Consider the following 15,852-nt stretch of genomic DNA (forward strand, 5'->3'; position numbering starts at 1 on the left):
TTGATCTGCATATTCAAATCGTTCCTCTCCCCTTCTCCGATGCTGGCGCGAGGGGAAATCCGAGCGGACAAACACCATTGGCTGAAGACGGGGGATGGCTCTGCTGTCATTGGCTAAGATGCCTCGTCAGTCAGCAAAGAAAGAACCGCCTCTTGAGGTGTCCCAGTCTGGCTTTGTCTTGCGTGCTTCATTTAGCGCTGGGAGGTGCGAAAGGGAAGAGCTCCTTTGTCCTCAGTGGAGCTGGAAGAGGGAGCAGCATCAGGCGAGTAGAGGGTTGCAGCTAAAGGCAGGAGGGGTCTGGTAATTATTATATTCCTGCATTAGAATTGTGAACTCTGTTTCCTTTTATTGCTCTTTATCCCCTTGTTTTCATTTTCTTTCTAGTCACTTTCCTCTTCAGCATCTTTCGTTTCCACCTGAGGCCTCTAATCTTGAGCCTCATTTTTATTGGGGTGTAGGTGAGAAAAAAAAACCCTCCCCATTTTGAGCTGCCATTTGCAAATTTTGTAACTAAACTGCAGCCCAAGCTGGTACTGGCTCTTGTGATCCTAATTGAGGCTGCCAGACCTGTCGTTTGTGAAAATGGCATTTTGATGTTAAACCGCTGCTTTTCTTTTTTGCAGCTGGGTAGCTGTGTTGGTCTGTAGTAGAAGAGCAAGATTTGGGTCCAGTAGCACTTTAGAGAGCAACATTCTATGTAAATACTTTAAGGTGCTTGTGCCCTGAATCTTTCTTTCCTTTTTTTCAGCCCTCCGGTATCTTTTCTGTAGGCCCTGCTTGCACTGGGATTTGTGTGTATCTGAATGCGTTTTAAATCATCCCTTCTTATGAATGACATTATCTTCCCCCTGGCTAAAAACATGCCGCTGGAAAATAATTGGTCCTTAAATTAGATTTGGCCTAAACTCATTTTCTCTTTGGGAGGGTGATTCTTTCTCCTGCTCAGACCTGTATAGCAGAAGGATTTTCCTGCTCTGTTGTGAATTTGCAGATTAATACTTAAAGGATGGAGTTTGTATTCTTGCCGACTGTTTGCTGGTATCTGGTGCAGTTTTCTCATCAAAACAGGAAGTATTTTACCCAGGCTTCAAATGTTGTTTTCAAAGCAACAAGCTGTATGCATGATAATGTTGGAAAGATTATATCTGTGGCAGCCTCCACCCTGTACTGCTGAACATTAAGAAACAGGGTTGTGAATGTTCTGTAAGTATGCAGTTTTACAAACAGGAAAAATTAGAGGTAGCAGATCCGATTTTGGAGTTTTGACCAAGTAATTGCGGAGCCCATTACTTCTGCAACGCTGCACATCCAGTCCTGAATGCTTGCAGTTTTGTGTGCTAGATCTTGGCCTGAAGTGAACTTTTGTCTCAGACATAAAAGCCAGGAAGTGAAAGATTCAGACTCATAAACCAACATTTTGAGGCAGCTGTGCTAGGCTGGAGCATGCATTTTCCTTGGCAGTAACTTTTGCAACAACCTCTGGATAGTTTTTTTGCTATCAGACTCCTGTGAGTAGCATGACTCTACTAAGGTGATCATAGATTAAAATAATTAGACCATCCTGAGAAGCCTCTGTTATTTACTTGATGCCATATTATGACTTACTTAGCTTATTTATTCTAAAACCACTATTAGGTTATGAAACCACTAAAAACATGGATAAGGGGGAAATTCCATAGCTGTGCCACTGATTTTTTTTAAAAAATGAGGCATGTTAAGAGGTGACAGAAAACCTGCTTTTTAAACAAGTGGTCATTTTATCAGCCTTACGAATAAGTTTACAAAAGCTACCAGCCCCTAAAATAGTTTACAAGCCAGCATATATCTTTGCTAGTCATTTATGGCTCATTGCAACCTGAAGAAGAAAACTTTAATCCCTTTTGGATTATATCTGACAAATGGAGCTTTGACTCTCAAAAGCTCATACCCTGGAAATCTGGTTGGTCTTTAAGGTGCTACTGGACACAAATCTTGCTTTTCTGTAACAGAGAGCATAACACAAACTAGAAGCCCAAACAAAACATATGAAAGCCCCATAAAAAGGTCTGGTAAGGATCTAAGAGAATCTCCATTCAATTATACTAAGGTATGTCTGTTCCATTAACGTGCCTCCCCACAAGTGCTAACCATATGCCCCCCAGAAAGTCCATAAGAAGGGCACAGAAGCCTTCCCCTGCTGCCCCCCAACAAGTGGGTTTCAGAGGTATGCCTTCCCCATTTGGGCTTCTCGGGTATAAATAGGCCTGTAATCCAAGAAGTTGTCTTGGCCCCTTTGAAAAGTAGAGACCATGGTTACCTCTTGTGGCAGTGACTTTAAGTTAATTTATGTATTGTATGAAGCACTTTCCTGAATCCACTGCCTGTAACTTCATTGTTTTGACTCCAAGTATAATACTCTCTGTCGGCTTTCTCCACCCCGTATGTACATTTGCAAATCTTTTATCACGTCACTCCTTTCTAAACGGAAAAGCCCCATTCTCTTTAGCTTTTCCACACTCATCATTAGTTGAGTTTTTTGCACCTTTTCAGCTCTGTATCTTTTGTACGCAATATAGAGATGCACTCATGTAAAGGTGCTGTGATGCTTGTCTTTCTTATTTTCAGTCCCTTTCCTATAACCTGTATAACAGAATTTGCTTTTCTCCAATACATAGAGCCAACGTTTTCATTTTTTGCCGTCATCACTCCAAGACGAGTTTCCTGGGCAGTCACAGCTGGTTCAGATTCCATCATTTTCTGTGTGAAAAAAATTCTTTTTTGCCCCAGTGTATTTTTGTGTCCTTACATTTACTTACAGAGTACTTCATAGAGCCAGTATGGCATAGTTGTTAGCGAGTCAGATTAGGGTCTCTCTCTCTTTTTTTAAAATTTTCATTTTATTGAATATGAACAAGTAATATACATAAGTCAACAATATAAACTATTAACATTCGAACAAGTATTATTACAACTCTTCCAGTATAATTACAACTCCAGTATAATTACAAGGTGGGAATGCAAATTTGTAAAAAAATTCTGGGAAAAAGTCATTGAAACAACCAGGGAAATCACAGGGTATGAAGTGCCTCTAGACCCAAAAATTATTTTTCTAAGCCAATGGGACGAGTTAGCCATCCCAAAGATCAGGAGAGAACTAATAGCGACACTCTTTGTGGTAGCAAAGATTAGGGTCTCTGAGACTCAGGTTCGAATTCTGGGTGACCCTGGGCCAGTCACACCCTCTCAGCCTAACCCACCTCATAGAGTTGCTGTGAAGATAAAATGAAGGAGAGAATGTTGTGAGCTGTTTAAGATCCCCACTGGAGTGTAAATGAATTAAATAAGAGAAATAAATAACAATTTGCCATATTGCTGCTTCTTCACCCAGTTTTGAAAAGATTCCTCCGGAGTTCTTTGTGGTGGTCTTCATCTTCCAATGCCATTGCAAATGTGGCTACCTCTCTGCTTACCTCAATTCGAAATAATTTTCTGGTGTCCAGATACACTGATCCCACAACGGAGTTTCCTCCATTGTGAGAACTGCCCCCTGCTTCTTGTTGCCGTAACAATTGTTTATGCTGTGACTTCTACATTTACTCTGGAACCTTTTGCCAGGGTCTTTGTGAAAGATGTGACGTGTAGTGGATCGTCCTTGTCCACCTTCTTATTAAAACCCTCTCAAAGAACTCCATGTGACCAGAGAGACAGTTTTTTCCTTAGAGAAGCCAGGTTGATTCTTCCTCAGTCAAACTCCTTCACTAAGGTTATTGATTCTGTTTTAAATACAGTATTTACTCCAATGCGAGACTATTTTTTTCCCCCAGGGGTGCCAAAAAGGGGGATTTTACATTCACATATAGTTGATCTTTAAGGTGCTAACCAATCCAAATCTTACTCAAGTTACAGTTAAATCCAGTAAAAAAAAATTCTTGGTTTATAACTTTTCTAGGGTGTCATTTTACATTCAGGGTCACCTTCCTTTTGAGTAAATATGGTAATCTGGGAAGGACATAAGAATATGACCCTCTATCTCCTGGGTTCCTTTTTCGAAAAAATACGGAGCTACCTGTCGCTATCTGGCTTTTGATATATTTCACATATTTGGATCAGAACAAGGTGCTCTTTCTGGCACTAAGGGCTGCTTCCAGATGGGGCACAAATACAGCAGCAGTGTGGTGTGGGCAGAAACAGTATCGTTGGCGCTACTCACTGTGCCACTGCCCTCCTGCCTCCCCCCTGTTTCTCATGGCCACAGCAGGGTGTGGCTGCTTCGGCAGTAGAAAATGCAGGGGAGGGAATAAGAGCATCTGACCGTGCAATCCTATGCAGAGTTATTCCAGTCTAAGTCCACGGATTTCATCAGGCTTAGACTGGAGTAACTCTGCATAGGACTAAGTCTACTGTGCGGCAGGCCTGAAGTAGATCATGCCTTTATGGCATTTTTAAATGTTGTCCTCTGTGGGTTGGACCTGTTTATGTTGGTATACCTAGTTTTGCCCTGGATGTGTGATTGGCCCAGGATCATCCAGCAAGCTTCTATGGTTAAGCAGGGATTCGAACCTGGGCCTTCCAGATCCTAGTCTGAGAGCGGAACTACAAGTGACAAAAGGCATGGGTTGGACACTTGTCAGCTGCCCTCAAGTTTTGATGGGAAATGTAGGCATCCTGGTCTTGCAGCTTGGCTCTCCGACTGCTGTCCAATGGACTTTTCAACTGTCGCTTGTCCAACATTCCGCCAAGCTACCTACATTTCCCATCAAAACTTGAGGGAAGCTGACAAGCGTCCAACCTGTGCCTTTTGTCACTTGTAGTTCCGCTCTGACTCTCTGACCCCTCAGCCATGCTGGCTCTGATTAATAGTTCTGGTTGCTGGTTTTGTTTTGAGTGTTTTTGTTTCCCTTTTAGTTATTGGATTTCGTAGTGTTATAAGCTGCTTTGATTATTGTCTTGTCATGTAGGAGAAAACATTTTAATACACTTAGTAAGTAGGTATGGTGGCAGATTTTTCCACACCTTGTGAGAGCTTCACAAACACACACACATACACAGACACACACACACCGCAAACTGTATCCTGTATTGATGTGAACTCTACAGTTTACCGTATCATTTTTCATGACCTCTCAACTTGGCTTAGCTCTTACAATAAGGCCTTTCATTAGATATACAAATTACCAATCATCAGCTGGGGCACATAGGAGTTACACCTAGGTAAGCAGTATACACCTGCCTGTCTCCGCCTTCAGCCACTTTTCTCCCTGTGGTCTAAAGTGAAGGGGAAATTAACACTTTTTGGCCACAGCTGGAAAAGCAAACTAAAAAAAAAAGTTTAGAGGATAAGTAAAAAGTCTTCACTTGCTGTTGCTGGAGAGAGGTAGGTGAATTTGTTGAATGCTGATGCAAAGAGGAGGAGCTGTGTCCGCATCGGACCGTGGTGTATATATTGTGAAGACATTAGCCGTCACTCATTTGCAGTCAGAAGGATAGATTAATGCGTGCACTTGAAGAAGGATTTAAAAATTAGCATCCTTTGAGCTGTGCTTTCAGCTTTCTGGTGATGGGAGGATGTAGCCCTTCCAATGGCTTTCAGCCTACATCCAAGCAAACTTTGCTCAAGGGCAAGGGGGGGGCTTTTGGAGCTCTCAGGACCCCCAGGTTCTTCACCCAGCTTTTATAATACAAAAGCTGGACCTATCAGGTGGTCTATTAAAACTAGGCAGTTAAGCAGCCAATCTTTTGAAAAGTCCTTTTTAAAAAAAACTCTTAGCTCAAGTTCTCCATTATCATTTTTAAAAATATATATTCAGCATTTAATACCAGTTTTTAAGATTCTCTGCTTGTTATTTCTTTTTTAATCAATTACTGCCTGCCTGCTGGGTTTTATACACAGCCCCCTCTTCATTGTGAAAAGCAGTTTGCGTTTCTAATATCAACAGTTTCCCTCTTGCTTCCCTGTTGCCAAGTAATAAACAAGCTTGGCCGCAAATCCCTTCGAACGAATAAGATTCAGGCCTGAAATTGCTTTCTTTCCTTGATTTTTCTTTTATTGAACAGTGCAGACATTTAAAAGGGCAGTAGGCTTCAATGGTGAGTCAGAGCCGTGGTTTAGAAAACATCGATTTGGAAGAGAGAATGTGTGTGTGTTAAAATAGGCAGCTTCAAAAGACGAACACAGAGCGCTCTAAAAATAAAAGCACCAGATACAATACCTTCCCACATTCTCGGTAGAACTTTCCAAAGGACGTTCAGAAGCATTTAAAGTGCTTAGCGGTATGAGGCAAAAGTAATTTATGGCCTTGCAGTACACAAAACTGAACCTGATTTTAAAACAGTACTTTGTAACGGCTGCTCCCAGCTTTCCAGTTGATAATTGATTTAGTATAATATCACTTTCCTCCTTCAAGGACTTTCATTGTCCATCAGCAGATTAATAACTGAAAATTTAGAGCACTTACTGAGAAGGCAGCCCACGCCACCAGTTAATTTCAGTGAATTTGTGATAAAACATAAGCTTGTGTATTTCACCTCTGGCTTTTTTTTCTGGGTACATCTTATGTACAATCTTTATTTTTTGGGGGGTGGCTGCTTTGCCTGTGTTGGAATCAAAGCGACTTAACAATAAAATAATAAAAATCAATACAGTGATATAATAAAAGCTGTAGGACGGCATATTCTTAAAGCAGAAATGTGCCCTCAATCTGCCCCACAGGAGCCTTTCATTGGCATACAACCAGCTTGGTGTAACGGTTAACACACAGGACTAGGATGGAACCGGGTTCAAATCTCCATCTGTGGAAACTCACTAGGTGACTTTCGGCCTGTCACTTTCTCTCAGCCTAACCTACCTCACAGGGTGGTTGTGAGGGTGAAATAGAGGAGAGAAGGACAGTGAATGCTGCCCTAAGTTGCTTGAAGGAAGGCAATAGGATAAAAATTGAGTAAATATAAAAAGCCAACAACTACCATTCATAAATATTGACTTTTCACCTATTGAGTAATGTGGAAGCTTTCCTACCCTGCTTCTAAGAGCTTGGTGGCCGATATTGGATGATTGGGTTGGATCCCAAAGATTGTTTTTTTGCTAACTGAGGTGCTTTCCCTTCGGGGAACATAGAATCATAGAATCCCAGAGTTGGAAGGGGTTCATACAATCTAGTCCAACCCCCTGCCCAGTGCAGGATCAGCCTAAAGCATCTCTGACAAATATTCATCCAGCCTCTTCTTGAAAACTGCCAGAGAAGCGGAGCTCACCACCTCCCTAGGCAGCTCTGATTCCACTTTTGAACTACTCTGACCATGAAAAAGTTCTTCCTAATATCCAGCTGGTACCTTTGTGCATGTAATTTAAGCCCATTGTTTCGGGTCCGACCCTCTGCTGCCAACTGGAACAGCTCCCTGCCCTCCTCCAAATGACAGCCTTTCAAATACTTAAAGAGAGCAATCATGTCCCCTCTCAACCTCCTCTTCTCCAAACTAAACATTCCCAAGGCCCTCAGCCTTTCCTCGTAGGGCTCAGTCTCCAGACCCCTGATCATCCTCGTCGCTCTCCTCTGCACCCTCTCGATTTTGTCCACATCCTTTTTGAAGTGAGGCCTCCAGAACTGCACACAGTACTCCAGGTGCGGCCTGACCAAGGCAGTATAGAGAGGGGCTATGACCTCCTGGATAGGAGCCTTTGAAGTGTCTTTCCACTAGAGTAGACTCCTAACACTGCACCTCTGCTAGCAAAACAGTTCTGTAAGGCCCAGTTTATTGTCCAGTGCCCTGAAATCAGGCCTGAGAGAAAGCACAGATGACAAGCCACTATTGTTAGGTGTTTTATTTTTCTGTAGAATTTAGCCAGCAAATCTTTCTAACTTCAATATGTTCTGCTTGTGTCTTTGAGGTATGCTGCAAGCCTGAAGCAATATCGTCCTCTTAGAAGTGTGTAACATTGCCTTTTCCCGTGTTCTTTTCCTAGGCAAACTGTAAGAAATGTTTTCTCGATTAAGGATAGCTGTCGCTCCCTGTGCACTGGCGTGCCGCGGCGCACACACCAAAGAAAAAGGGAAGTTGCTGATGCTGAACCCCAGGACAAATAAGGTTAGTTGTGTGAATGCAGCACTCTCCTTCTCTTTCGTTGGGCCTGATTCCAATAGAGAACCGAAAGCCTCCCCTGTCTAACTTTGGGCCCTGAAAACTTGCTACAAACTTGTGCAAAATGAGTGCGTGCGCTTAGGTAGTGTGGTAGCACAACATCCACACAAGCTATGGATTCTTGGTTTCCAGACTTCTGAACATCATAAGAACTAAAGTAGCAGCAAAGGTGTTTGGTCCCATACCTCTTCTGGTTTTCTTTCGAATTCTGGACTATTTCAACGTGGCATTTCAAGGGTTCTCTTCTGAGTTTTCTCCCCGCGCAAAAAAAGCACAGGCAGAAAACAGAGAAGAGAATCCTGGAAACGCCACTTTGAAATCCGAAGAGCGAGTTGAATGTCCGGAATTCGGAAGAAAATCTGAAAAGGTATGGGGCCAAACGTGGCAAAAATTGCCTGTGCCAAAAAGTCTTATGCCAGGTATTAAAACCTGTAAACTAGCATTCGTGCTACTAACCCATGTGGTGGTGTGGTTCTGCTGGGTTAGAACCGGGGAGCCCTGATGTTCTTAGCAATGCAGAGCCACTGCTGGGTAGTGCACAGCACAGCAACCTTTATTGGCATAAATAATACAGACAAAACAGAAGAAATGTTGTGGAATAAATTCATAGGGCAGCACAATCGGGTCCCCAGACAGCAAAATTATCTCAGGATACAGCACAGTCATAGGGGGCTTTATAAAACGTTACCCTTGACTTCCACACATAAGCCAGGAATTCAGCAACGGATAGAGTTATCGCTGGACTCTTGTCTGCTAAGAAAATTTTTAGATCCTTATCCAAAAAATCCCTCTGCACAGGAAAAAGAGGACGAATCAGTAAGCTGCGCATAACAGAATATTTGGGGCAGCGAAAAAGAATATGTGAGATTGAATCGGGTTCCCTCAGAGTACAGTCACACAGTCTATCCCTATACGGAATACCCCCGTATCTGCCTGTGACCACTGCTGAGGGAAAGAGATTGAACCTCGCTAACATAAAAGCCCTCCTGAACACTGGGTTTATCAGATCAGCAATATACGCCGCCATGGTGGTATGCGGGGAATAGAGGGACAGTGAATGAGGGGAGCAGACTCCGGAGTTACCGGCATTAATAGTCTGCGCCTCAATATCCCAAATTCTCCTCTTGACCACCTGCAGAATTGCCACCTCACCACTAATAGTGGGTAGTGACTAGCATGATAGACTAGGATCTGGGCAACCCAGGTTCGATTCTCGGCTTTGCCATGGAAGCCGGCTGGGTGACCTTGGGTCGGTCACAGACTCTCAGCATAACCTGCCTCACATTGTGAGGTATTGTGTGGGGAAAATGGAGGAGAGGAGAATGATGTAAGCCACTTTGAGTCCCCTTTGAGGAGAAAGGCGGGGTATTGCACACATTATTTGGATTCTGCAATAGGAAACGAACGTGCTGCAGGATTGGAGATATCTATGATGAGCTTGAAGAAGATGATTGTTCGAAACTGGATGAAAGCTAGTAACCTGTTGAACATGATGGATATTTAACTTGAGAGACAATAACTGGATGACTGGAGCGCTGTCCGCTGAGACGTGAGATTGGAATTCGTCTGGTCAACCCGAAAATTCAGATGAACGGGGGAACCTGAAAAAGATATATACATATTAAGGAAAGTTTTGAAGAAATTAAAAATCATTATTGAACTTACCTTAGGAACTTTTGCAGCATATTTATGCTATCTCGTTGGACGTGCTTCGTGATTGATGAAGACAAGCTCAACAGACTATGGACATGTGAAGGGATTTACTTTATCTACATGGTTGCTTCTAAAGATTTTTTTGGAAATACAGAGGATGTGTATATATTTATTGATATTTTTTGTACCCAACATATTTATAGTAGTATTTATAATAGGTTTATTTATTCACTGTGAGCACTGTGCGCTTTATTAAATTATAAACTACTACTGCTTTTTTGCCATGAAAGATTTATATCTTACCGTTGGCAGCTTAAATCCGTGGAACCTCCTGACTATTTGTGGTTTCTGATTGACAGCAACATTTTAGAATTTGCAACGGCCCTGGCAAACAGAAGGACAGTAACTAGGATGAGGTGTTTATAGAGTCTGGCAGCCGACCGCCTGTGCCCTTTACAGGGATAGCATTTTAGAACTCTCTTAGATCAGCAACTGGAAGCCGCCAGTTGAGATCGGGCCCTTTGAAGAGCACCAACCAGCTTTCTATCTACCAGCCACAGAGGCAAAGAATGGCACGATGAGGGAATGATGGATGGGGCAATGGATTTTGCTAAGAAACGGGTTTTGCTTGAGGGTTGATCCACCACTTTTCATCCTGTTTTTGAAAGTGACCCTGCTGTAGCATGAATTGCTGACCCAGGAACTTTGGAATATCCTGGAAAGGATCAAGCAGGGAAGACCTTCATTAAGGTTCTACAGACAGGAGTAAGTGGTGGGTGGAACGGCATGGATGGCCTGATCTTGTCAGATCTTGGAAGCTAAGCAGGGTTGGTACTTGGATGGGAGACCACCGACTCTGCAGAGGACGGCAATGGTGAACCACCCCTTCTTCTCACTTGCCTCGAAAGCCTCTTGCTGGAGTTGCCTGCATATACATAGACAGGAGAAATAAGCAATTATCTGCAACAAAGAGAACCACAAGGTCACTGCTGAGTTGATTATTCCACCAGGCACTTGTTTTATTGAAGCTGAATCATAAGAGGATTAAGGACTCCGAGTGAAAGTCAAGGGAGGGAGATCTGAAAAAGGGGGAATTGGGAAGGATCAGTGATGAGGGATCAGTAGAAGAAATAATATGCCCATTCCTTTTCAATAAGAATTAGGTATTTATTATTTCTTAATCACATGTTGATTGATCATTTGGATAAATGCCAAGTCAATCATAAAATCTTCCGGAAAACACAGTTGCATCTTCTGCAGAAACTGAACTGAGATAAGATTGCAGATTACTGCGACCAATCCTTATAGCTGTTCAGGTATGCAGTACATTTCATGAAGGCAGGGGGTGAAGCAGGATTCTCTGTCTCCCATTTCCCTGCAGAATAGAGATGAGAAAATTCTATTTTGTTAAGCACAAAAGTAATGACTACGGAGGAATTAGACAATTTTAAAGCTGACAATGAGAAAATTGAAATCGTTCAAGATTTTCTATTCCTTGGCTCAATCATCAACCAAAAGGGAGGCTGCAATGAAGAAATTAGAAGAAGATTGAGACTTGGAAGAGCAGCTGTGAGGGAACTGGAAAAGATCCTTGAAGATAAAGATGTCTCTCTGGGAACCAAGATAATCCAGACTATGGTATTCCCCATTGCCATGTATGTATGTGAAAGTTGGATGGTAAAGAAAGCTGACAGGAAAATATTGATTCACTTGAAATGTGGTGCTGGAGGAGAGTTTTGTGGATACCATGGACAGCCAAGAAGACAAATAAGTGGGTACTAGATCAAATCAAGCCTGAATTCTCCCTAGAAGCTAAAATGATGAAACTGAAGCTATCGTACTTTGGTCACATTGTGAGAAGATCAGATTCTCTGAAAAAGTCAATAATGCCAGGAAAAGTGGAAGGCAGTAGGAAAAGAGGAAGACCTAAAATGAGATGGCTGGACTCAGTAAAAGAAGCCACGTCCTCCAGTTTGCAGGATCTGAGCAAGTCTGTTAATGACAGGAGGGTTTGGAGGTCTTTCCTTTATACGGTTGCCTTAGGTTGGAGGCAACTTTATTGCACATAATACACAATACACACATAAAAGATGTGGGGATCACCGAAATCCCCTTCTTTTTAAAAAAAAACAAGTAATATGAGAATATTTGGTGTTCATAGGGTGGTTCGATTAGTGCTGGTAACCAAAATCGGGTCACGTACCTTTTTTATTTGCACTTCTGTTTTGAAGAAAATCTTTAAAAGAGCCAGTGCAATGGAGGGAATAAAATAGCGCTTGCACTGATCAGTAGCAGTCTCTCATGAGAACTCATAAACTGTCAACAAAGGCAGTCCCGTGAACACCACACTGCAGTAGTCCAGTATCAGTGCAGAAATAATGGTTACCATATTTGGCAATTGTAATGTAGTCACTGTCCATCTTTTATACTCAATAAAATGACATTGTGCCAATGTGGAACATTCCAAGAAAATTTTGTCGTTCCTAGCCACAAAGATATTCCTGGAACCAATGCTGCAAAAGTTTTGCTGTCAAAATTTTGGGAACGTTAAAGTAGGATGCTGAGTGCTATATCCTTCAGCTGGAGGGGAACGGATTCGTTTGGATAGGGTTCTAATGTTTGGGAAGGAAAAAGTTGGGAGGATAGAGATCAGAGAAAGAAAAAGACAGATACGCATTAAAAAGGGGGGCCCATATCACAGGATGAGATGAAGGATAAACCCACAAGTTTGAAAAAGTTGAAACCGTTGGGCTAAATTTATTATTTATTTTATTAATTTATAGCTGGCCTGTCTCCCCAATTGCATCCTAAAGTGGCTTGTGCCGTTCTTCTCTCCTCCATTTTCTCCTCACAACAATCCAGTGAGGTGGGTTAGATTGTGAGTATGTGATTGGCTGAAGGTCACTCCGTGAGCTTCCGTGACAGAGCAGGGATTCAAACCTGGTTGTCTCACATGCTAGTTGGACAGTAACCATTGCACCACAACCAATCAACAAACCAATTAATCAATCAATTAATTAATGTCATTTGTAGTCCACCTTTCTCGCTGAGACTCAAGGCAGATTAAACAGTATGAGATTAGTACAAGCAGTATCAAGTACATTTTAATATAATATCAAGGACATTTCCATAAACAATGCCATAGGGTAAATAGATACAAGTTTAAAAGACATAGTATTAGCAAGAATCCAGTGCAATAGAAAAAATACTGAAGCAGAACATAATCAATTCTAGGACTAACATTAGACAACACAGAGCACGGGTGGTACATAGAAGTACGTATTTAAAGCAGCAGATAATATGTAAGGCAATCTAGTGATGAAGTCGACCCCATCCCTACAATACAGCCCTCCCATTTGAGCAAAAAGCCTTTTTGAATAGTTCGGCTATTATCTGGCTTAGTTTGTCTAACTTTTTTTCTTTCTGTTTCCAGGGTATGGCTTTTACATTAAAAGAACGACAAATGCTTGGACTCCAAGGACTTCTGCCTCCAAAGATAGAGACGCAAGACATCCAAGCCATGCGTTTCCATAGAAACCTGGCCAAAATGACCGACCCTTTGGAAAAGTGAGTGTGTGCTAGCATTCACTTTAATGTTTGTAGTTCGTTAATAGAGATTGTGATGTAGCGGTTAAGAGCGGCAGGACTCTAATCTGGAGAGCCAGGTTTGATTCCCCACTCCTCTGCTTGAAGCCAGCTGGGTGACCTTGGGTCAGTCACAGCTCTCTCAGAGCTCTCTCAGCCCCACCGCGATTGTTGTGAGGATAATAACACACTTTGTAGACTGCTCTGAGTGGGTGTTCTTGTCCTGAAGGGTGGTATATAAATTGAATGTTGTTGTGGTGGTGGTTATTAAAAATGTTTCAGTTTTGGTTTGGGCATGTGTTGACCCAAGGCCATTCCCTTACATTATTTGCCCTGAGTTCAATGCTGTTGGGAAACGGATGCAAGGAGGTTTGTGGTGCATTTGTACACCTCCCAGGATTTCCCTTACCTTTTCTCTAATCTTTCTCAAAGTTGCTATTCTGCAAAGGTAAAGATTGTAGCAAAGTCTGGTTGGCTGCTGGGAAACTTCAGATTTTCCAACCTACCCAGCAGCCATTTATTCTCCCGGCCACCATTTTTTAAAAATTGGCAACTAAACATCATTATGTTTATATCATGTTTTAATAATCTGTGTATCTACTTCTCTCAATTCCCAGCTTTCATTTAAAAAAAAGTCTTTAGGCCCTTTCATTGTGGAGATATAAGAGGAAAGATATATTTGCATAATTAAAAGGGGCAATTCTTTTTTTTATGGAAGCTGGGAATTCAGTATAAACCTGACACACATATTGTTGCAACATAATATTGATACAATATTCAGTTCCTGTTTGTTTTAAAAAAGAATTGAAACAGCTCCAGTAGCCTCAGTAAAAGGGGGACTGCCCCTGCTGAGAGATTGGGGCAGGGAAACTACTAAACCTGCCATGGGGGAGCCCCACTGCCACTGCGCTGTATCGACAACCACAGCAGCAACAGGGAAACCACACAAGCCTTTCCCTCTGGGGAAACTACTCTTAAGTTGCTCCAGGCCTGCTGCAAAAAAGTCAGTTTGTGCAGTATTCATTATGTGAAAGTGATCCGTTTAACCGACTTTAAAAAGTGTTTGATAAGAGGACACTTCACATTGCAGAACAATCCTGCTTTTGAAACACTTCTTGTGAAAATACTTGGTTTGCTCTTTAACCTCTCTTGAAGTTGATATATGGAAGCCGCACATCTTCAAATTCCTTTCCATTTTCCATATTCTTGACATTTTTTAGTTGCTGTGACACTTGCAACCAGGGCTTTTTTTTCAGTGGGAATGCGGTGGAACGGAGTTCCGCACCTCTTAAAAATGGTCACATGGCTGGTGGCCCCGCCCCCTGATCTCCAGACAGAGGGGAGTTTAGATTACCCTCTGTGCCGCTGAGCAGCGTGGAGGGCAATCTAAACTCCTCTCTGTCTGGAGATCAGGGGGAGGGGCCACCGGCCATGTGACCATTTTCACCGAGGGCAATTCAAACTTTAAAAAACTCCCCCCCTTGTTCCAGCTGACCCAAAGTGATGTCATTGTGCGGTCTTGAGTTCCACCACCTCTTTTCCCAGAAAAAAGTCGTGCTTGCAACAGTGATTTTGCCATTCAGAACATGCTGTCTTTCTGTTTCATACAGAATGGTTAACTGCTGGCTTGTTAATAAATGAAAGTGTTTTGGTTCCAGGTTCTAACAGAACCATAGATAACTTACTCATAAAGCAGAATTTCACACGGCAGTGGCTTAAGAAGAGAGTGCTGCATCTGATCTTTAAACAGTGACTAACCACAATCTTATTAGTTTATGGTTAGAAACGGATCAGTGCAGCCCAAGCAAGTTCATGTTTTCTTGGAAGCAAATCTGAGTGCATTTATAGACTTCCGCCTGAAGACCAAGGTCATTTTCTCTTAAATGCAGTGAATAAGTTTATAATTGACAGATCTGAAACACTGAATGCAAAACCTACCTTGATTCAAACATATAATATAAAAAATTATCCTGTCTGCTATTTCAAATGAGATTTTAGAAGTGACCAGGGCTTTTTTTCAGGGAGAATGCGGGGGAATGGAGTTCCGGAACCTCTTGAAAATGGTCACATGGCTGGTGGCCTGGAGGGCAATCTAAACTCCCCTCTGTCTGGAGATCAGGGGGCGGGGCCACCAGCCATGTGACCATTTTCTCCGAGGGCAACCCACTGAGTTCCACCACCTCTTTCCCCAGAAAAAAAGCCCTGGAAGTGACTAATTCCGATTCCAGTTAAAAGGACATTCTAGGATAGGTTTTATTTTCCCAAAAGGACGTTGTTACTGGGGCACATAAATGTATGCTCTGGTCTGTTTGTATGTGTTTTTGTCAGTCCTTGGCAGGTAGATCCCCAAGTCCCTCACAGCAAGCACTCAGGTGCATTGGTTGAAGTAACTTTTATTAGAGATCCATACAGTTCAAGGTGTTTACACAAAGGTAGCAATTGGCAGAAGTGACTGTTCAAAATGGGCACTTCTAATTATAGGGAAACTTCCTGCCCTTT

At 42.3% G+C, this 15,852-nt stretch overlaps 1 protein-coding gene across 1 annotated transcript in view; it reads left to right on the plus strand.

Moving 5' to 3' along the window:
• The first annotated feature begins 250 nt into the window (after window positions 1-250).
• ME2 (malic enzyme 2) overlaps window positions 251-15,852 on the plus strand; it is a 45,055-nt gene continuing 29,453 nt past the window's right edge. Inside the window, exons 1-3 of the mRNA XM_054986980.1 lie at window positions 251-300; window positions 7,940-8,061; window positions 13,202-13,335. Of these exons, the coding sequence (XP_054842955.1) occupies window positions 7,954-8,061; window positions 13,202-13,335 (242 nt within the window). The 5' untranslated portion in view covers window positions 251-300; window positions 7,940-7,953. The remainder of the gene's footprint in view (window positions 301-7,939; window positions 8,062-13,201; window positions 13,336-15,852) is intronic.

Source organism: Eublepharis macularius, chromosome 8 (assembly GCF_028583425.1).
Source record: "Eublepharis macularius isolate TG4126 chromosome 8, MPM_Emac_v1.0, whole genome shotgun sequence".
Taxonomy (NCBI): domain Eukaryota; kingdom Metazoa; phylum Chordata; class Lepidosauria; order Squamata; family Eublepharidae; genus Eublepharis; species Eublepharis macularius.